Here is a 22,313-nt window from a genome sequence, read left to right as displayed (position 1 = left end):
TGGAAGGTGCTGTCAAAGGAGCGTTGGGGAGTTGCTGCAGTGCATCTTGTAGATAGTATACACTGCTGCTCCTGTGCATTGGTGGTGGAGGGACGAATGCTGAAGGTGGCGGATGGGGTGTCAGTCAAGTGAGCTGCTTTGTCCTGGACAATGTTAAGCTTCTCGAGCTTTGTTGGAGCTGCACTCATCCAGGCAAGTGGAGAGTATTCCATTACTTGTGCCTTGTAGATGATGGACAGGCTTTGGGGAGTCAGGAGGTGAGTTACTCACCACGGAAGTCCCAGCCCCTGACCTGCTCTTGTACTTTGTCATATGCCTTCTTAAAGTCCATATAGGCAACATCCACTTCATCCCCTTCATCCAACTTCTCTGTCACTTCATTAAAAAATTCAATTAGTTTCTTCAAGCCTGACCTGCCTTTTACAAATCTGTGCTGGCTCTCCTTAATTAACTCAAACTTCTCCAAGTGCCTGTTCACGTTTTTCCCTGATTATTCTTTCTAAAACTTTACTCATCACTGACGTTAAACTATTTGGCCTGTGATTACTAAGGTTAGCATTGCATCCTCCCTTGAATAAAGGCATCACATTTGCCATTCTCCAGTCCTCTGGCACCTCCCCTGTATCTAAGGAAAATTGGAAAATTATGGCAAACCCTTAAACCATCTCACCCCGAGTTCTTTATCAACCCGGGATACAAGCCATCTGCACCAGGTCACTTATTCACTCTGAGCATAGCCAGCCTTTCTAGTATATCTTGTCTACCAGTTTTCATCCTATCCATTATCTCTACCATCTCTTTATTTATTTCATTTATATTTTGTCAGCTTCTTCTTCCTCAATAAATACTGAAACAAAGTACTTATTAAGTATTCTAGCCTTGCTGTGACCCTCTAAGCATATATCACCCTCTTTGTCCCTCATAGGACCCACTCCACCTCTTACTGCCCACCTACCATTTACATACCTGTAGATTTTTGGGTTCCCTTTTATGTCGACTGCCATTCTATTGTCATATTCTCTCTTTGCCAGTGTTACTTTCCTCTTCACCTTCCTTCTCAACCCATTGTGTTTGACCAGGTGTTCCTTCAATGACACTTGGTCCCCTCATTCCCCAACAACCCAACAGATCCAGAGTTAGAACGAGAACACACTTGTTAAGGAAATTCTGAAACACATTTCAGAAATTCCTCCCACAACTTTCTCTCTAACACTATCTGAATTGATATTTGGATAATTAAAGTCCCCCAATATCGGAATATAGCATGATCATACACTTTTTGCTTCTCAATTCCTCTGGTGATGGATTCCAGAACAAGCGTGCAAAACCCTAAAATTACGAGTTCACAGGTAATGGCAGAAAGCACTTTTTCATGCAAAAGTAGTACAGATCTGGAACTTAATCCCCAAAATGTTGGTGAGGTCAGATTAAAACTCAGTTTGTTAGATTTTTGATTTGTTAGGATATTAAGGGATAGGGAACCAAGGTGTGTCAATAAAATACAGATCAGTGATCATCTAATTGAATGATAGAACAGGTTTGAGGGGCTGAATAGGGTATTCCTCCACCTATGCTTCTACATCCAAGTGGTATAGCCGACTAAAGCTACTTGGCATTACCTTTCAAAGCTCATATTTTAAATTCTTTCATGGGATGTAAGTGTCCCTGGCTAGATCAGCATTTCTTGTTCATCCCTAACTGTCCTTGAGATGGTGGTGATGAGCCACCTTCTTGAACCATTGCAATCTGTATGGTGTAGTTACACCACAGTGCTGTTAGGAACAGAGTTCCAGGATTTTGACCCAGCGACAGTGAAGGAACGGCCATATAGTTCTAAGTCAGGATGGTGTGTGGCTTGGAGGGGGAGCTTGCAGGTGGTGGTATGCCCATGCACCTGCTGCCCTTGTCCTTCTAGGTGGTAGAGGTTGTGGGTTTGGAAGGTAGTGTCGAAGAAGCGTTGTTGATTTGCTGCAGTGCATCTTGTAGATGATACACATTGCTGCCACTGTGCGTCGGTAGTGGAGGGAGTGAATGTTGAATATGGTGGATGGGGTGCTAATCAAGCGGGCTGCTTTGAAGTGGATGGTGTTGAGCTTCTTGAGTGTTGTTGAAGCAAGAGGAGAGTATTCCAAGTCACTCCTGACTTGTGCCTTGTAGCTGGTGGACAGGCTTTGGGAAGTCAGGAGGTGAGTTACTCGCTGCAGGATTCCTAGCCTCTGGCCTGCTTTTATTGTCCCAGTGTCATCTGTTCAGTCAGTTTCTTTTGACAAGCTGTTATTTGTGCAATTAGTTATTTTATTCTTATTCTTCCATCCTCAAGACTATTAACGACATGATCCATCCTTCCTTAGTATTCTTTTGGACTAATCCTTGGAGAGAAAAAAAGTCTAATGCAAGACAACTGTGCCAGATTGTGCCATTAATTGGCCAGTTAAGGCCTACATAGGCTGAAAGGTGGGTGGGCTGGCTGATGCTTTACCCACCCACTGTGTTATGGGGGCAGCTCCGGGTTGGGTGGGAAAGTGATGGGCTAGCCACCTTCAACACACATGACAGATAGTCAAAAAATTCCCCCCATTGACTTTGTGCAATAGTATCAAACAGGTTGACAGAGAATCAGCAGCTTGATTTGCATCTTTGCTGATTCGTATTTGCATTGTCTTCAACAGAATTACTTGAATATGTACATAGTAAGTGTAGGAATCTGAAGACTTGTTACCTGATACCATGTGAACAACCACTTGCGGTGCCATTATAACCTAAAAAGTGCCCCAAGGAGTTTTAAAGAAGGAAGTGGTTGTAGAATAGATGAAGAGTGTAAAGGAATGGTCAGTGAGCTTTGGTGTGGGCATGTGAAGGTGATGAAAGTCATTTACCATGCATTTGTATTACCCATGATTCCCCAACTCTGAACTCCTGGGCCTGAATCTTCGTGTCGGCGTGCGGGGGGGCAGGCCCCACATGCTGACGCGTAAAATGATGCACGGTGACGTCGGGTGTGCGTCCCGACGTCACCGCGTGTCATTCCAATCTTCAGTTTGGCAGGCGCGCACTGGAGTAAGGCCATTAATCACCTAATTTGTAAGGGCTGCCCATCCAACTTTAAGGTTGGCGGGAGGGCAAAGAGCCCAGGCGGCCTTCGTATTTTTCATGGAACCTCATCCACGGGCGGGATGAGGTTTCATGAAAGGTTTATAACTTTAATAAAAATTTTTATTAAAATTCATTGACATGTCCCAGCTCATGTGACAATGTCACATGAGGGGTCATGTCTGAATAACTTTTAAAATTCTTTTTTTCAAGTTTTCAGAATCAAATTAATCTCCCTGAGGCAGCTCCGTGCCTCAGGGAGATTTCGGCGCTCCCTCGCGCGCATGTGTGAAAGAGCCCAGGCACTGAATCTCCCTCCTCCTCCCGCCTGCACGGGTAGCACTGAGCCCTTTCAGATGTGTGTCATGCTGGGCGGGCCAATGTAAAATGGAGAAAATTCTCCCCTGATCTCAGCTGATGGATTAACCAGGCAGAAGATGGCTGCTTCCCACCGGCAAAATTAGAATGTGTCATTTATTTTGGGCACCACCTGGTGGAGAAGGTCAAAACATTAGGGGCTTTCTGGACCTGAGACAGTGGCATCATATATTGTTCACAATGTAACATTGCAGAAGCCAAAATCCAGGCTCAACCCACGCCTCTTTGTCACCCTGAATCACATAATCATAGAAATTACAGCACAGGAGGATGCTGTTTGGTTATTATGGGGGGAGTTTTATGGAGGGAACAGGGGTCTCGGCCAATGGCTGGAGAGCCAACAAGATACTCGCATTGCCTCCTCCTGGGAAGGCCCGCCAGTATTACGTAACAATCAGGCAGTTGGTGGGTCTTCCATGGAATCAGGGCATCGGGGTCGGAAGTCCTACCTGCTGAGAGCTGCCGGCTAATCAGAGGCCAGCTGCTCGTTTGATGATCAGCATCACTGGGGATGCAATGGCTGCTGCAGGAAATACATCTGGCCAAGGCCCAGATCTTCATTGGATCTCTGCACTCAGGTGAGTAATAGTGGGAGGAGTTTTGTGGGTTGAGCGGGAATGAGAGACGGGGATGTAGAGGGGTTGGTAGCAAGGGCAGGGTGTTGGCTCTCTGCAGCCTCCTCCTGATGCCAGGTCCCCTGATCAGGCTTTTGAATAAGGGCCCCCTCTTCCCCTGTACCTTTCCCGGGAGACCACAGATAACCCGCGCAGGTTTATTCATTGTGCTCCTCACCTGGCCACAGGCCTGTATGCAGATGGTTTAATAGCAGCAGTGGCAGAACGGGACCTTAATTGGGCATTCATTGTCCACTTAAGGGCCTTAAATGGCAGCAGGGCAGGAAAGCCATCCATGGGCCTTCCCACCACAAAATTAATTGGGATGGAGGCAGGAAGGTGGCGGGGTCCACACCTGCCACCATCCCATCCAATTAAATGTCTTCCATGCCTGCAAACTCAAATAAAATGCTACCCTATGCCATTGTAACTCTTCAATTGGTGCTGCTTAATCCCATTTCTCTCCCATTTCCATGTGTCCTTTTCTATTCTTCTTTTCAAATATTCACCCAATTCCCCTTTTACATGATTGCCTAGTCTCTGACATATTAGGAACTGGATAATTGAGGGCACTAGGTTATGAGAAGGTTGAGTGGTGACATGATTGCTGATTTAATGATTCTAAAGGGGCAAGTTAATGTCAACCATGACTATTGCACCTTTTCCAGAACAGTAGAACCAGTGGATAATGCTTTAAATGGGGTAAATTCAAAATACTCTGAGGAAACAATGGTAAAGGAGTAACTCTTTCGAGTACATTCACAGTTCTTGGTTTCCGGGAGTGGGACATGAACCTACAACCTTCTGATTCAAAGGCGAGGGTGCTATGAACTGAGCCACAGCTGGTGGACATTGGAGTAGGGAACAGCAAAGTGGCACATCTCACAAGAGGCACTACCTGCCATATAGGATTCACAGGCAGATGCTGAGTTTTCTTCACAACTTTCTTTCAGAAGAGCAGTACTTTATGAGAAATAAAAAGAGAAAATGCTGAAAAACTCAGCATGTTTGATAACATCTGTGGAGAGTGAATCAGTGTTAATGGCCAAAATTTTGCCAGCCAGAGTGAGTTCCCGATGGCAGGACAGAAAGTGGGTCCCAAGCACATGTGGGTGGATGGCAGAGCTCTGGGGTGATTTTACTGGCAACGGCCAACTAAGAGATCACTTAATTAATCAATGAAGGATGACCATATAATTAAGGGCCAATCAGAGGGCCTGCAGCTTGGCAGTGCCACCGATGAGATTACAGATTGAAGGAAAGGCACCTCCATGTTGAGGTGCCCTTGAAGGGCCGATGGGAATTTTTCTTAATGCGCTTGGGCCAAGGGGTAGGAAGGTGTTGCAAGTGGATTTGGGTAGGGGGAACACACAGTGGGCAAAGGGGCAGGTAGGCATTGCAAGGGGTTGCGGGGAGCGGCAACGATGGCAGGCAGAGGGGAGACCGAGGGATTGGAAGCTGGACCCCAACTAGGGAAGTGAAGCACTGACACACAAGGGGGTGGATAGGATACCACATGTATGAATGGGAAGGGATGCATGCAGATTCCGGAATATGAAAGGGTGGGGTATGTTACAGAAAATGCTGAAAAAACTCAACAGCTGGTGCGCCTAGTGACTCAGGAAGGGGGGTGGGGGTGGGAAGGGAGGTGGTGTAGTGGTCAGTCATGATGGCAATGGGGAACTCATTGTAAGTCAAAGTTCTTGATCTGGGGCTAACAGGTCAGAGTGAGAGAGTAGGGACAGTTCTTGGGCTCACAGTCAGGTCTGAGAGAGTTGAGACCGTGCTGGGGGACGGAGTCAGGAGTGAGAGAGTAGAGACAGTTCTGGGGTGCAGCAGGCCATGCTACGGGGTTATGCATGGCATGCATGCTGTACTTCAGCACCAGGGTGGGGCAAGGGCTGTGTGCTTATTGGGATAATGCACAGTTTGGTGTGCAGGCCATTTTCACAGTCCATGTCCATTGGCTTGTCTGGCTCTGCACTGGTCTGCAGATGGAATGGTAATGGTTATTGTGATATCAAGAAACTGATGTAGGCACTGGATACTGCAAAGGCTATGGGTCCTGACAATATTCCGGCAGTAGTACTGAAGACTTGTGCTCCAGAACTTGCCGCATCCCTAGCCAAGCTGTTCCAGTATGGCTACAACACTGGCATCTATCCGGCAATGTGGAAAATTGCTCAGGTAAGCCCTGTACACAAAAAGCAGGACAAATCCAACCCAGCTAATACCCGCCCCATCAGTCTACTCTCGATCATCAGTAAAGCGATGGAAGGGGTCATCGACAGTGCTATCAAGCCGCACTTACTTAGCAATAACTTGCTCACTGACATTCAGTTTGGGTTCCGCCAGGGCCACTCAACTCCTGACCTCATTGCAGCCTTGGTTCAAACATGTACAAAAGAGCTGAATTCCAGAGGCGAGGTGAGAGTGACAGCCCTTGACATCAAGGCAGCATTTGACCGAGTGCGGCATCAAGGAGCCCTGACAAAATTGGAGTCAATGGGAATCAGGGGGAAAATTCTCTGCTGGTTGTAGCACCAAGGAAGATGGTTGTGGTTGTTGGAGGTCAATCATCTCAGCTCCAGGCCATCGCTGCAGGAGTTCCTCAGGGCAGTATCCTAGGCTCAATCACCTCTAGCTGCTTCATCAATGACCTTCCTTCCATCATAAGGTCAGTAGCATTTGCGACTCCTCAGATATCGAAGCAGTCCATGTCCAAGTGCAGCAAGACCCGGACAATATCCGGGCTTGGGCTAACAAGTGGCAAGTAATGTTTGCACTACACAAGTGCCAGGCAATGACCATCTCCAACAAGAGAGAATCTAACCATGCCTCTTGACATTCAATGGCATTATCATTGCTGAATCCCCCACTATCTCCACATCCTGGGTGTTCCCATTCACCAGAAACTGAACTGGACTAGCCATATAAATGCTGTGGCTACAAGAGCAGTTCAGAGGCTAGGAATTCCATGGTGAGTAACTCAACTCCTGACTCCCCATTGCCTGTCTGCCATTTACAAGGCACAAGTCAGGAGTGTGATGGAATACTCTCCATTTGCCTGGGTGAGTGCAGCTCCAACAACATTCAAGAAGCTTGACACCATCCAGGACAAAGCAGCCCAGTTGATTGGCACCTCTTCCACAAACATTCACTCCCTTCACCACCGACACACAATGGCAGCAGTGTGTACTATCTACAAAATGCACTGTAGGAACTACTTAGACAGCACATCCCAAACCCACGACCACTACCATCTAGAAGGACAAGGGCAGAAGACAGATGGGAACACCACCACCTGGAAGTTCTCCTCCAAGCCACTCATCATCCTGACTTGGAAATATATCGTTGTTCTTTTACTGTCGCTAGGTCAAAATCCTGGAACTCCCTCCCTAACAGCACTATGGGTGTACCTACACGACATGGACTGCAGCGCATCAAGAAGGCAGCTCACCATCAACTTCTCAAGGGCAATTAGGGATGGGCAATAAATGCTGGCCTAGCCACATCCCATGAATGAATAAAAAAAATTGGAAGGCATCTGCAACCTGTATTTGGGGGAAACATAATGGGGGTGGTGGGGTATGTGAAGCTCTGTTGGGAGGGGCCTCCTCTGAAGGTGACCGTGCACATAACCTCTAGATGGGGAGTGGATGGCATCTTGGTCACCTGGATGTGTGTCTGTTTGCGCCTCAGATACAAGGCAACAAGCCTCTAGAGACCATTTTGGTTGCTTTTGGTTCAAGATTGTGAGTTTCACTGTTTTTACCTGTTATTCATCAATGTCTTGAATCTATCATTTGACAGAGGGAAGGACAAAACTATAATGGGCTGGGCTCAATGTTGCCTTCCTGAGAGTTCTAATAGAATGGAGGAGGAGAAGAAGGGAGAGGTGCTGCTGAGCACAGTTTCAGGAGGAGGCCCTGCCTGTGGTCCAGGGTGCATGGGAGCCATAGCAACAATGTGAGGAACAGGAGGATAGACCCAGACCATGGAGGTGACTTGCCAGACCAAAGATGTGCTGAAGAAGACTCTCCTATTTGCAGATGAGTGATGGGCAATGCTGTGCACATATGCGCTTGTCCCGAGCTCTGGTGGATCACATCTGCCATACTCTTCGTGAGGAACTAACGCCCCATGGAGTGGGAGGCTATCCCCTGCCAATGGCCTTGAAGGTCACCGCCACACTCAATTTCTTTGCCTACGGATCATTCCAGGGATCCACAAGGGACCTGTGTGGCATCTCGTAGTCCGCCACACATGGATGTATCAAGGAGGTCAAAGATGCCCTCTCCAGCAAGGCACAGCACTATGTGAGCTTTAGACTTGATGAAGATAGCGAGGCTGCTAGATTCAATGGGTTTTCAGCTATCTCAGGCTTCCTTAGAGTGCAAAGTGTAATTGACTGCTCCAATATGGCTTTGAGGGCTCCATGGCATCAGCCCCTAATGTTTACCAACTTTACCAAAAGGTTTCATTAGATCAATGTTCAACTGGTGTGCAATCATTGGAAGCACACAATGCACATTTGTGCCTGGTACCCTGGCAGTTCCCATGATTCATACATTTGAGTCCCTCCCAGGTGCCTTAGGTATTCGAAGGCCCTGAGTGTCTACAGGGATGCTGCTTGGCGATAAGGGATACCCACTGAAATGCCGGCTCTTGACACCCATGCGTTGGCCTCAGAATGCCTCACAGGAGAGGTACAATGCAGCTCATAGCTCCACACGATCTATAATCGAGCAGACCATTGGCATCCTGAAGGTGCGTTTCCGATGTTTAAACCGTTCATGTGGGGCTCTGCAGTACACTCCAGATAGGGCACCCCGCACCATCATTGTGTATTGCGCCCTTCACGACCTGGCGCTGCAAAGGGGCGACTCTTGCCAGAGGAGGAATTGGAGGAGGAAGGGAGCTCCTTAGAGGATGAGGAGCAGGACAGCCAGGAACCTGAAGAGGGAGATGAGGGTCAGCCTCCACGGGACGATGCTATCGAGGAAACTCGACATGGAAGACATGCCCGGGACACATTAATTACCACCAGATTCCAGGGGGAGTAAAGTGAAGGCATGGGGAGATGGCAACATTGCTCCTGTCCCTTAATGTCATTTCATTGCATTGAAAGGGATGTCCAACCAATCGTATCGAGAGTATATTCAGCATTCAAACTTGCACCTTCCAGCCTCATGATTCTCCAGGTCATGATCTCTAAGAAGGTTAGCGGTACACCCTGTTTGCACTCGCTCTGGGTAGTGAAAGTCGATACCACAGTGAAGAACGCTGCATCCGTTACCTTAACACAGTCGTCGCTACATTAATGAGAAACAACAGCGGCCAGTGAGATGAGGACATGGTTGGGGATATCACACTCCCGCCCAGGTCTTGTCCTTTGCCATCCGACTGAGGAGACACAACTGCTGCTAATCCTTCAAGGCTGCTGAGCTGCCCTGAGACAATGGTGTGTCATGAGCAAAATGGGTTATAAATGCCTTGAGCACAGACTTCCTATCAGGATTTTAACACATCTCCCTGACACCACACAAGGGACCAGAAACTATCTTCAGTGAGGTTGACATCACATGAATATAAATCTCAGAAAGGGAAACTATCACTGAGTGGGAGGAAAGCTAAACCTTGCAATAGGAGGATATATATATAAATAATCACAATGCCTTCAGTTGACCAAGCCTTTTACATCAACATCAAATGTATTAACAGATATGCAATATTTATACAGTGGCTGTACACAGTGACCTAAAAGTGATTTCAATATTTCTTAATTTTCCTAACCCTACCACTACACCTGGGTGCAGCCCTGACATCTGTGGCAGAGGTGGAGGGAGCTTGCTGACTGCTACATCCAGATGTCTGTGATGACCTTAGCAGATGTCCTCTGGTGGTCTGAGGCCTGGAGGGCCATGGCCTGATAAGGGTCTCCTGCTCAGAGACAGATGCACCTTCCTTGGCCTGAGCAGCTGGGGTAGATGGGATCACAGGCAGAGGGAATTTTGAGTGGCTGGATACCCTTGGAGTGTCCTGAGTAGAGTCTCCCGGGGTGTCCAGATGATGCTCTTCTTCTCTGTGGGTGCCCGAGGGCACCGCCCTGACTCCTTGAGGAGAAGGGGCACCTGGAGTGAGGTCAAGGTGTCATGGCCCCCCATTGCCTAGACACTGTTGGTTGCCACAAGTGTGTGTGGCCGTGGGGTCCCGGACCGAGTGCAAACCTGGCCTCTATGATGGTCCCCAGCTTTCCCTTGGTGACATCGAGGCACTCGCATGTCAGAGCCACAACATCAGATAGAGCGCAGACGGACTCCTCCATTGTTCGCTCTAGTCTGCTGAGTGACTGTTGAATCTCTGCCTGATGTTCCGCCGCCTGTTGTTGCATCGCCAGCATTGTGTCAGCAGCCGCTCGCAGAGGCTCATCATCTGACTTGGACTGAGCAGGTGGCAGATCTCCAGCAGCCCTCTGAGTGCCGGAGACCTGGGCTGCCCCTGCCTCTGACTGCTGGGGAGATGTGTCAGTGACATGTTTTCCAGCAAGGGACCCTGAGCCTAATCTAGAGCAATGATCCACAGAGATGTGTGTCTCTGCGCTGGTGGAGGGTGTGGGTGGGCGCAGTGAGGGTTCTTCCTTGGTAGCTTCCTCCGTTTCCTTCTCTGAGGTGGTCTGGGGGCTGGGGCTTATGTTGGCCCTCCTTGTCTGCCTAGATATACTGGTGCCTATAACAGAGAGAACATAGTTTTCGTTCATGAGCAGGCATTACATTTGATTGCATGTCACTCATTGCGAATGTCAGGGTGTGAAGAACTCATGGAGGTGTCATCCATACTAGGTTGCTGGGATAAACCGATCTCCCCTTCCCCACAGGAACAATCTCTGTCCTCCCCAGCCGGCTCGGTAGCATCCTCCTCAAATTTGAAGAGGGGTACCATGTTGGCTGCCCCTCCTCTGGTCTGGGACCTTTCCCGTCTGTTGTGGGATATCTTCGCTTGCATGAAGACATAAGAAAGGACACAGAATGTTAGCAGAATAGGGACACATCATAATACAGTAAAACAATCAAATCAGAGGGAGTACAGCTGCATTAAGTTTCAAGGGAGTAAGGCAAGGCTGGATGGCCTCTACTTTAATGCCAGGAGTATTACAGGTAAAATGGATGTGATATGGGTGAGGATTGACACGTGGAATTGTGATAGTAGCCATCACTGAGACGTGGTTGAGGGAGGGGCAGGATTGGCAGCTCAACATTCCAGGATATAGAATCTTTAGGCAAGACAGGGGAGGGGGTAAAAGAGGAGGAGGCGTTGCATTATTAGTTAAGGAGTACTGCAGTAAAGAGAGATGATATCTTGGAGGGGGCATCGAATGAAGCTTTGTGGGTAGAGATAAGGAATAAAAAAAGGGCAGCCACATTGTTAGGTGTTTATTATAGACCCCCAGATAGTCAGCGGGAAATTGAGGAGCAAATATGTGCACAATTTGCAGAGGTGTGTAACAACAATAACAATAGGGTAATTATATTAGGTGATTTCAACTTTCCCAAAATTAATTGGGATAGACATAGTGTTAAGGGCTTGGATGGAGTGGATTTCTTGAAATGTGTACAGGAGAACTTTTTAGGCCAATATGTAGAGGGTCCAACAAGGGATGGCGCAGTGCTGGACCTAATTCTGAGGAATGAAGCCGGACAGTTGGCTGAGGTGGTGGTGGGGGAGCATTTTACTGATAGCGACCACAACATGGTACAGTTTAAGTTTGTTATGGACAAAGAAATAGACAAGTTGCAAAAAAATGTTTTGGTTTGGGGGAGAGTGAATTTTAGTAAAATAAGGCAGGATCTGGCCAAGGTAGACTGGGAACAGCTACTTGTGGGGAAATCTACAGAGAAGCAGTGGGGGTCATTCAAAAATGAAATGGGGAGGGTACAGGCTCAACATGTTCCCACTGGGGTGATAGGAAGGAGTAACAAGCCCAGAGAACCGTGGATGACCAGAGATATTCAGGTTACGATGAAAAGGAAAAGAGAGGCTTTTAGCAGGTACGAGGGAAGCAAATCAGCGGAGGCATTAGTGGAGTACAGAAAGTGCAGGATGGAGCTTAAGAAAGCAATTAGGAAAGCGAAGAGGGGATAAGAGAAAGCTCTGGCTGGTACAAGTAGGGAAAATCCCAAGATATTCTATGAATATGTCAATGGGAAGAGGATAACCAGGGAAAGAGTAGGGCCCATAATCTATGGGTGGAGCCAGATGACATCGCTAGAGTGTTGAATGAATACTTCACATCCATCTTCACCCAAGAGAATGAAGATGAAGGTATCGAACTTGGGGAGAGAGACTGCGAGGGTCTTAAGCAAATTGATATAGGGAGTGACAAGGTATTGGAGGTGTTGGCAGGCTTAAAAGTGGACAAATCTCCAGGTCCGGATGATTTATGTCCCAGACTGCTGAGGGAGGAAAGGGAGGAGATTGCAGGGGCTCTGACCCAAATTTTTAATTCCTCTCTAGCCACAGGGGAGGTGCCAGGGGACTGGAGAACAGCTAATGTGGTTCCACTATTTAAGAAGGGTTGTAGAGATAAGCCAGGGAACTACAGGCCAGTGAGTCTCACATCAGTGGCAGGGAAACTATTGGAGAAAATTCTGAAGGAGAGTATCTATCTCCACTTGGAGAGGCAAGGTTTGATAAGGATCAGTCAGCATGGCTTTGTCAGAGGGAGGTCATGCCTAACAAATTTGATTGAATTTTTTGAAGAGGTGACCAGGTGTGTAGATGAGGGTAGTGTAGTTGATGTAGTTTATATGGATTTCAGCAAAGCCTTTGACAAGGTCCCACATGGGAGACTTATAAAGAAGGCAAATGCACATGGGATACAGGATAATTTCATAAGGTGGATTCAAAATTGGCTTAGTTGTAGGAGACAGAGGGTGATGACAGAAGGTTGCTTTAGTGACTGGAAGCGAGTGTCCAGTGGCGTACCACAGGGATCTGTGCTCAGTCCCCTATTATTTGTCATTTATATAAACGACATAGATGACGATGTTGGGAGTAGGATTAGTAAGTTTGCGGATGACACAAAGATTGGCCTGGTGGTTAACAGTGAGGTTGAATGTCTTGGGTTACAGGAAGATATAGACGGGATGGTCAAATGGGCAGATAAGTAGCAGATGGAATTTAACTCTGAAAAGTGTGAGGTAATACACTTTGGAAGGAGTAATTTGACAAGGAAGTATTCAATGAACGGCATGACACTAGGAAGTTCTGAGGAACAAAGGGACCTTGGCGTGTGTGTCCAAAGATCTCTGAAGGCAGAAGGGCATGTTAGTGGGGTGGTGAAAAAGGCATATGGGACACTTGCCTTTATCAATCGAGGCATAGATTACAAAAGTAGGGAGGTCATGTTGGAGTTGTATAGAACCTTGGTGAGGCCACAGCTGGAGTACTGTGTGCAGCTCTGGTTGCCACATTATAGGAAGGATGTGATTGCACTGGATGGGGTGCAGAGGAGATTCACCAGGATGTTGCCTGGGATGAAACATTTAAGTTATGAAGAAAGGTTGGATAGACTTGGGTTGCTTTTGTTGGAGCAGAGAAGACTGAGGGGGGACCTGATCGAGGTTTACAAGATTATGAGGGGCATGGACAGGGTGGATAGGGAGCAGCTGTTCCCCTTAGTTGAAGGGTCAGTCACAAGGGAACACAAGTTCAAGGTGAAGGGCAGGAGGTTTAGGGGGGATGTGAGGAAAAACCTTTTTACCCAGAGGATGGTGACAGTCTGGAATGCGCTGCCTGGGAGGGTGGTGGATGCGGGTTGCCTCACATCCTTTAAAAAGTGCCTGGATGAGCACTTGCGCGTCATAACATTCAACGCTATCGGCCAAGTACTGGTAAATGGGATTAGGTAGGTAGGTCAGGTGTTTCTCACATGTCGGTGTAGATTCGATGGGCCGAAGGCTCTCTTCTGCACTGTGTAATTCTGTGATTCTATGATGAGAAGGTATGGAGTTGAGGTTGGAAAATGTGCATGACTGCTGTGTGTGGTGAGTCATCCTCAAGAGACTGAGGATGGAGTATGAGCTGCATGACAGATGAGATGGTGATGATGTGAAAGTTTCCATGAGACATCAGAGGTCATATGTATCACCTGCTAATGATTGTGTGAGATCCCTGAAGATAGTAGCCCTTAGAGTACATGATGCCATGATCAGAGTTTGATGTTGGAGGGAGTTGAAGGTTAACTTACCCTGGCGGAGCGGATAAGCTCATTCTTCCTGCTCTGGATGGTGTTGTGGGTGTGGTGGCCAGCTGTGCTGACCTCCTCTGCTATGACCTCCCAGGCCAGAGATGTGAGGCTGGTGTGCTTTTTGGAGCCGTCCCTGAGGTATAGGACATCCCTATGCTGCCTCACTCCTTGGATCAAAGCCTGGAGTGTGTTGGGGCAGAAGTGGGGTGCATCCTTCTTCTTCTGCCGCGCAGATATCTCTAAAGGTCTCCTGGAGACAGCTGGGCTGGAGAGAATGAAATGTGTGTGCTCAGGTGGCATTTAAATATGGCGCCCAGATCTTTGACCCCATTAGGTAATGGCAGGGTGGACAAAGCGACTCCTAACCCACCATGTGATTCATAGAAATTCTCACCTGTGCATAATTAATGAGCTTCCAGAGCATGGAATAGAGCACAATTTCCCGCCATTCCAACCAATGGGAAATATGCCACGGAACCTGCCCGCCACCCCGCTTAGCTTCATAAATGGAAAATTCTGCCCAATGCTTTCGGCCAGTGACCTTTCATCAGAACTAAAGAAAGATAGAAATGTGAGAGTTTTGAAGACTGTAGAAGGGGGAGAGGGCATAAAGAAGAAAAGTCTGTGATAGAGTGGAGTATTTGCATTCAACCTCTGCTTGGTAGAGATCAGTACACCAGACAACAACAGCATCATCCTTGTCCACAGGTTTGATGACAATGTTAGGGTTGGACTTGAGAGTAGAACCTCAGTTCCCCAACACCGAACAACCCACTTCTACCTCCTTCTTAAAATCCATAAACAAGACAGCCCCGGTTGACCCATTTTTTTCAACCTGTTCCTGCCCCTCGTGCTTATTTCTTCGTATATGAACTCCATATTTTCTCCCCTTATAGAGTCTCTTACCACCAACATCTGCAACTCTTCCGATGCCCTCTGTCACTTCAGTAGTTTCCAGTTTCCTGGCTCTAACCAATTTCTGTTCACTATGGACGTACAATCCCTCTACACCTCCATCACCCAGCACCTCCCAGCACCATGTATTATCCTGTTGCAACAGCTGACATAGTGGCTCACTGACTAGGTTGGGCAAGAACTTTCCAACTTGGTTTACCATACCCATTAATTTCTGGAGCTCAGTCACATTCTGAGGAGCTGTAGACTCATTGATTACTCTTGTCTTCTGTGGATCAACTCTGACACCAGATACATCCATAAAATGCCCAAGGAACTTAACAATTGGCTGCAAGAATTCACATTTGTTGTAGAGTGAAAGTCCTGCTTCCTCCCGGCATCACAGCACAGCTCGCACTCTAGTGTCATGTTCCATCTGAGCGGAACCAAGGCTCAGGACATCATCCATGTGACATACAACTCCATCCAGCCTTTCTAGGATACTTGACATTGTCCTTTGAAAGATTTCTGGCACTGATGTGATGCCAAAGTGTAGCTTGTTAAGTAAAACCTCCCAAACAGAGAATTGAAGGTTGTGAGCAACAAAGACTCTTCACCGAGAGGTTGTTGCCTAAAGCCATTGTTTACATCTAGCATTGTGAATATTGAACTCTTTCATAATTTAGGTAAGGTCACTACCACAGGTGATAAAGGATGAACTTTGTGTTCCGCTGTTTACAATCTATGCGAATTCTGATAGGTCCTTTGGGTTTTGGCATTGGGACCATTTTCAAACACCAGCTTGTTGGTTCTATCACAGGTGAAATAACCGCCTGCTTCAACATAGAGTCAATTTCTTTACTTTTGGCAAGATGGAAGAGGAACTTTTCTGAGTGTAAACAGGTGCATTGGTTTTATTTCTAGATGTAGAGTTACATGGTATGCTGTCTTCATTTTCCTAGTCCAGCAAACAACTGTGGGAATTCAGTTCTGAAGGTTTTTGGGCTGATCCTTCTTGGCTTTCCAGTTCCTCTACTCTTCAATCAGATGCAAGTCGGTACAGCCCTTCCTGCTCAAAAGTGAGAAATTCTACTTCTGAGTCACATGCAATGTTTCTGTGATTACTTTCTCTCGATATTGGAAGATTGTGTTCAGTTCTCCTATGACCTTGAATTCTATCCCTCCCGGCCCTTATAGTATTTTGCATGATAGCAGAAGAGAGCTTCTCTGCAACCACGGTTCAGCATCAGAAAGAACCAAAACTGCTGCACCTGTGCCTAACTTACTTATTTCCCTCTAAAAGAATATCAGCACTCCAGTAGCTTCTGCTTGGTTCCCAGATCTCTCCAAGGAAAAGCATCTCAATATCATGGATATCATCTACTTCATGGGTCTTGCCTCCTTCCAAAGGTCTTCCTTTGTGTGTATTCTGTACAGGCTTCTAGCTATGGCAGACAGCCTGGAAATGGCCCACGTTTCCACATAAATGGCACCCAGCCTCTTTGGCAGGGCAATTTTCATGCCTGTCTTTTTCCCTGCCACACCAATTACAGTTACCTTGGACTGTTGATGTATGCTCTTCCTGTCTCCCCTGCTTTTTTATGACAACTTTTCCTTTTTTAAAATTTGACATACTCTGAGAGTCAGCTGCTTTTGAGATAGGGTTCTCTGTCACCTTGAACCACAGCTCGATTCTATTTCTTGACCTCAGTTGAACTCAACTGAATTGCCTTTACTAAGGTTAGATCATCTCTTGACTGCAAGTGGTCAAAAAAGGTAACACTCCCACGAAGATTCTATTTCTCATAAGTTCATCTTTCAAACTGCTATACTCACAGTCCTCTGCAAGTTTATACAGGTAATTTATGAATGCATCAATATCCTTGCCATTGGGTATGTTTGTTAAATTTAGCCTGCTCGACAATGGCCTCAGATTGGAGAATGTATCAAGTGCTTTGAATACTTCATTATACAAGTATTTCTGCACATTAATACTCTATGCGACAAGGATATAATCCACACAGTCACCCATCGCATATGACACCACACTGACCAGCTCGCCTTTGCAGCAGGCTCGACACTGTGTGATATCTGGCAAATCTCCGACTCCATTTCGGCCATGCTTCTGCTTGGTTGAGGTCACTGACCTTCTCAAATCTTTCAGACAATGGTAGAGACTTTCCATAACTATTTTTCATGTGCTTCAACCATACAATATTATTGTTATTGTTAGACTAATACAAAATACTTAATGAGTCTGCAGAGGTAAATGAAACAGGAGCTTTATTGGAACACATCCTACTTCTCTGGCTTACATCTTCCACGAGGCTGTATAAGACACCAAATCATGTGGTGTCACATCACTTCTTGTGACGATGTACATGGTATGTGGTTAACCCATCAACAACCCAATATCCAATATAACTCATTACATTAAAATTGGCACCCCAGTTCGTTATATCAGTAACTTCTTTGCCTTTCTTCTCTGTGTCTGGCTACATAGCTTTTTCTTAACTTCCTTCCTGCTGGTATTGCTTCCCGGTCAAGAGTTGCCAGGTCACATGGATCAGTATTTCTTATTATCCATAAAATTACAATGATGTAAATTCTTAGGGCTGAATTTTCCTCCCATCGAGGGGGGTTGTGTGGGGGTGGGCGGGAGCAAACGCGAACCCGATTGGTGCCCCCAGTCGGGTGCACGCCGCCATTTTATGTGGGCGTGACATACACCTGTGCACTCTCTGTGTGGTCGGGGGGATTCCCTGAGTCGGGGGCTGCGCTCTTTCACGCAAGTGCACGAAAGAGCACAGAAATCTCCCTGAGGCATGGAGGTGATTAGTTCAAGTTCTGAAAAATTTAATAAAGGTAAAAAGAAAATTTTATGGACATGTCCTCTCATGTGAAACTGTTACATGAGCTGGGACATATCCATTCATTTTTTTCAAAACATTTTATTTAATTAATAAACCCTTCATGAAACCTCATCCCGCCCGTGGATGAGGTTTCATGAAAAATGCGAAGGCTGCCTGAGCTCTTCGTCTGCCCGCCAACCTTAAGGTTGGATGGGCAGCATTCTTAACAGCTTTAATTACTTTCTTAATGGCCTTAATAGGCCTTTGACAATTCGGCGGGTGCACAGCCAATGTGGCTACGTGCCCGTCAAACTGACAATCTAAATGACGCGCGGTGACGTCGGGGCGTCCACCCAACATCACCGTGCGTCATTTTACGCATCGGCGAGCGGGCCCTGCCCCTGCTCGCCGACCGGAAAATTATTCCCCTAGAAGTCATTTTCATACGTTCTTAAAAATAATTACAGACGCCACAGATATTTTAAAGAAATTACAAATTTTCCTTTCTGGAGTTCCAGTCATGGATCGTCTCAAAAGGTTACACCTCATTGGGGACAATTGCAGCTTAAATCATGATGAGTTCATGAGCAATTGCACTCCTATCATGACTATCTCCTTTCATATGTCATGCAGAAGGCTGTTGGAAAACAAAACAGAAAATGATTGAAACACACAGCTGATCAGTGAGACTCTATCAGAAAACAAATAAGTTTACAAAGGCCTGAATTTTTGACCCTGAGTCGGTTGCCTAGAGTCGGAAATAATCTTTACTCTTCAAACCCAAATTGGGAGAAACTTCACCAAATAGCCAGATTTTTGTTCCTGGGGTGATTGTTCACTGGGCCCACCATACCCAGAAACTGTGCTGGGACAGCTACAGAGGCTGCCAAGTGCCAAGGCTGGAAGACCCTCTAGCCCTCGCCCCTCACACACCCTCACACTCCTATACACTCCCCATGCCCCATCCATGCCAACAAGTGTCACTTGATACCCACCACAGACACCTCCATAGCCCCTCATACCCTCCATGTGAATCAATGACCCTTTACCTACCCCCATAGCCCCTCATACCCTCCATGCCAACCTATGCTCCTCTACCATCCCTATGGCTCCTTATAGCTTCTATACCAACTTAGCGTCAACCTATGCCAACCCATGACCCACAACCTACCCCATGGCCCCTTATAGGTGCTATGCCAACTTCATGCCAACTTATGCCCCTGCACTCCGCATCATTTGCCCTTGCCTGCTTCATGCCGACTCACTCAGTATCCACCATGGATAGATCTCCGGAGCAATGCTGAGATGAAATAAAATAAAGTTCTAAGTATCTATTACATTACTTCATTATATAAAAGATACTCTCATTGATAAAAGCCCATTCGATACATTTAAATCCTTTCAAGTACTTAACCACTTATATACAAAAACATTTGTATTTATAGTCCCGCATTAAAGACAGCTAATCCCTTCTAATCCCTTTATAACTATTTGGAGCTGTCAATCAAACTATGAACGTCCAGCAGTCCCCTCCCCCGCTAGCCCCCTCCCCCCCCCCCACCCCACCCCCGCCACCTCCCCAACAGTGATAATGATAGGTTGTGGAAGCAGTCAAGCAGTACTAATACTATGAAGAGAGCCCTCAGGCTTATGTCAACAAACAGCTTTTGAAATTGCAAGCAGCATTTTTTTTTTCAACTGGACACAGCAGGTTGGTTTTATTCATGATTTAAAGAGCAGGGGATTTAAATGACTTGACAGCTAGACAGTTCCACAGGCATTATCAACCAATAATGCACATTACTGTCTACTTTTAACAATCCCAAAAGGTACCTGATCTCTCCAAGTAGGTACATGACCTCTTCAAAGATCTCTGGTAGGTTTAAACATTTTCCTCAAATTTGTGTAGCCCACGAGTCATGTTTCAGAAACCTGGGTGGCAAAAATTGGTTGAGTGAAGGCAGCTGCATTTTTGCCTCCATGAACCATGGAATTGTGAAAGATGTCCCGGCCCTGTTCTCCCAACATATGCTGGATATGGGGGTTAGACTTCTGGATTCAAGGCTCCGGTCCCATTTTGGCTAAGATCCAAAGCCCTCCATCTTCACGAAAATTTGGGCCAGAGTCTTTATTAAGACTCTGAAATGTTAACAGTCTCCCCACAGATGCTGAGTAATCTGCTGAATATGTTCACCATTTTCTGCTTTTTCAGATTTGCAACATTTGCAGCATTTGGCTACTATCATGTGTCTACTAGCTTTAATTTTCACAGAGCAACTGTGTATTTTCCTAAAATTCCTGAAATCCAATATAATAAAGGACATTATTTAATATATTAGGTTGCCTTGGAGAAGTAGCCTTGCTCAGGGGCCTTTAAAATATTTTTCAGCTGCATTATGTCTTTTAATATTGTCATTTCTTTTTTAGGGGGTGTATCAGTTTTGTTTCAAGGTTGTTTGTCAGCATTTCCTGGTTTGTTAGGTATGATTTTAAACAGTAACACAGTTTTGAAATACAAAATATACCTCTAATTAGAAAAAGCTGATAAATATTTTCTAGATGGTTCCCTTCTTTATCAGCTAGGAAACCACCTTTTATTCCACTTCTGAGCAAGGCACCAAGACAATATTTACAGTCAAAGTTCCCACAGTTCACTGCTGCTTTTCTGAATCTGTATGCTGCTGGGGTCAATTGAATAAGGTTGCTGTTGGTACCAAGCATTGTTTAATGATAGTGCATTTTACAAATTTGGCTGCAAATGTCATTGAGTCTGATTCACAACTCGCAGGGTTTTCATGGATGGAAATTAAGACCGGTCACAAATCAGGCATATTGTCTTCTACCTCAAAATTCCATATTTGTATTCCCAACATATGAAACTGTACTAGCATTGCTGAAATGTGAAATATCCTGTATTCCTTGTAATAAAGGTTGCTGGAAATGGATAGTTGCACTGAATTTCAGAATGCGATTGACCTTCAGGAATTTGAACTTGGTGCTAATGGTTCACAGGCTTGGGACCTGGAGCACATTTAGAAGGCAAAAGGCAAAATTAAGAAACTTGAGAAGTTTCTGAGAAATCTGGCAGGTGTAAGTGATACAGCTAAGCAGTTCTACCAGTTGATCCAGTTACTAAAAATACATTTGCCATTCTATAACTTTAAGCTATGGTTAGCTTACATTGCATTCTGTGACAATGCCACAGCTCATCAAACTGTTTCTCCTTTAAAATTCCTAGCATGCCAAACAAGAAATTGAGACCATGAAGAAATCTCTACAGGGGTTTCGGAACAGGTTGGTAGACCTAGAACAGGACATCATTGAACAGCAGGCTTCAGTCTACAGTGTTCTAACTGAAGACGAGAGGTAGGTGTAGGTCTTCATGAACACTGGCATATTAAGGGTACCATTCTATCATCACTGACTGTTTGGTAAAGCTGTTATTTGGGGAGAGGCAAAAGTACTAATATGACTATTAAGCAAGTAAATATAATTAATGTCATCTCATTGTGTGCTTATAAACAAGTGAAATAGAGATTTGCCAAACAGGTTTGTCACAAAAGGGTGGTGGTATTTTAACAAGTTCAGGTGATATGATAAACTAAGAACAGAGTTCAAGTGACTTCCAACTGTCCTTTGTACTCCAAGGTTATATTAGTACTCCTAAAAGCAAGAACAGACAAATTGTAGATACTTATTCCCATGCGCAAGTTCCCAATTTGTGCTTTCATCACATCAAGCTCTGGATAAAATTAATATTGCTGCTGCTAACAACAACCACTAGTATTTTTTAAAGGGTCTTTAACACTGTTAAGTGTCTTCTAATGTGTATCACAGCAGTGGTTATTAAATAACATTTCACACTGGCCCACAGAGAGAGATTGTTATGACAGATTACCAAAAGTTTGATGAAAGAGGCAGATTTTAAAAAGGAAAGACAGACTTGCATTTATATAGTGCTTCTCTGGATCACTGAATATCTTAGAACCATAGAACCATAGAACACTACAGCACAGAAAACAGGCCATTTGGCCCTTCTAGTCTGTGCCGAAATATTATTCCGCTAGTCCCATTGACCTGCACCTAGTCCATAACCCTCCAGACCTCTCCCATCCATGATAGAACCATAGAACACTACTATCTTAAAGCACTTTGGAGCCAATGGAGTAATTTTGAAGTGTAGTCACTGTTGTAATGTAGGAAACGTGACAGCCAATTTGTACATAGCAAACTCCA

The 22,313-nt window shown here is 45.8% G+C and overlaps 1 protein-coding gene across 8 annotated transcripts in view; it reads left to right on the top strand.

The window, feature by feature from the left end:
• itprid1 (ITPR interacting domain containing 1) overlaps positions 1-22,313 on the top strand; it is a 259,239-nt gene that overhangs the window by 167,473 nt on the left and 69,453 nt on the right. For all 8 annotated transcript variants that reach the window (XM_078540090.1, XM_078540089.1, XM_078540085.1 and 5 more), the window contains one exon: positions 21,316-21,443. In XM_078540090.1, the coding sequence (XP_078396216.1) occupies positions 21,316-21,443 (128 nt within the window). The remainder of the gene's footprint in view (positions 1-21,315; positions 21,444-22,313) is intronic.

The sequence above is a fragment of the Cetorhinus maximus genome, chromosome 4 (assembly GCF_964194155.1).
Source record: "Cetorhinus maximus chromosome 4, sCetMax3.hap1.1, whole genome shotgun sequence".
Classification (NCBI taxonomy): domain Eukaryota; kingdom Metazoa; phylum Chordata; class Chondrichthyes; order Lamniformes; family Cetorhinidae; genus Cetorhinus; species Cetorhinus maximus.
The sequence above is the reverse complement of the archived record's forward strand: the minus strand, read 5'-3'. Positions and strand labels throughout refer to the sequence as shown.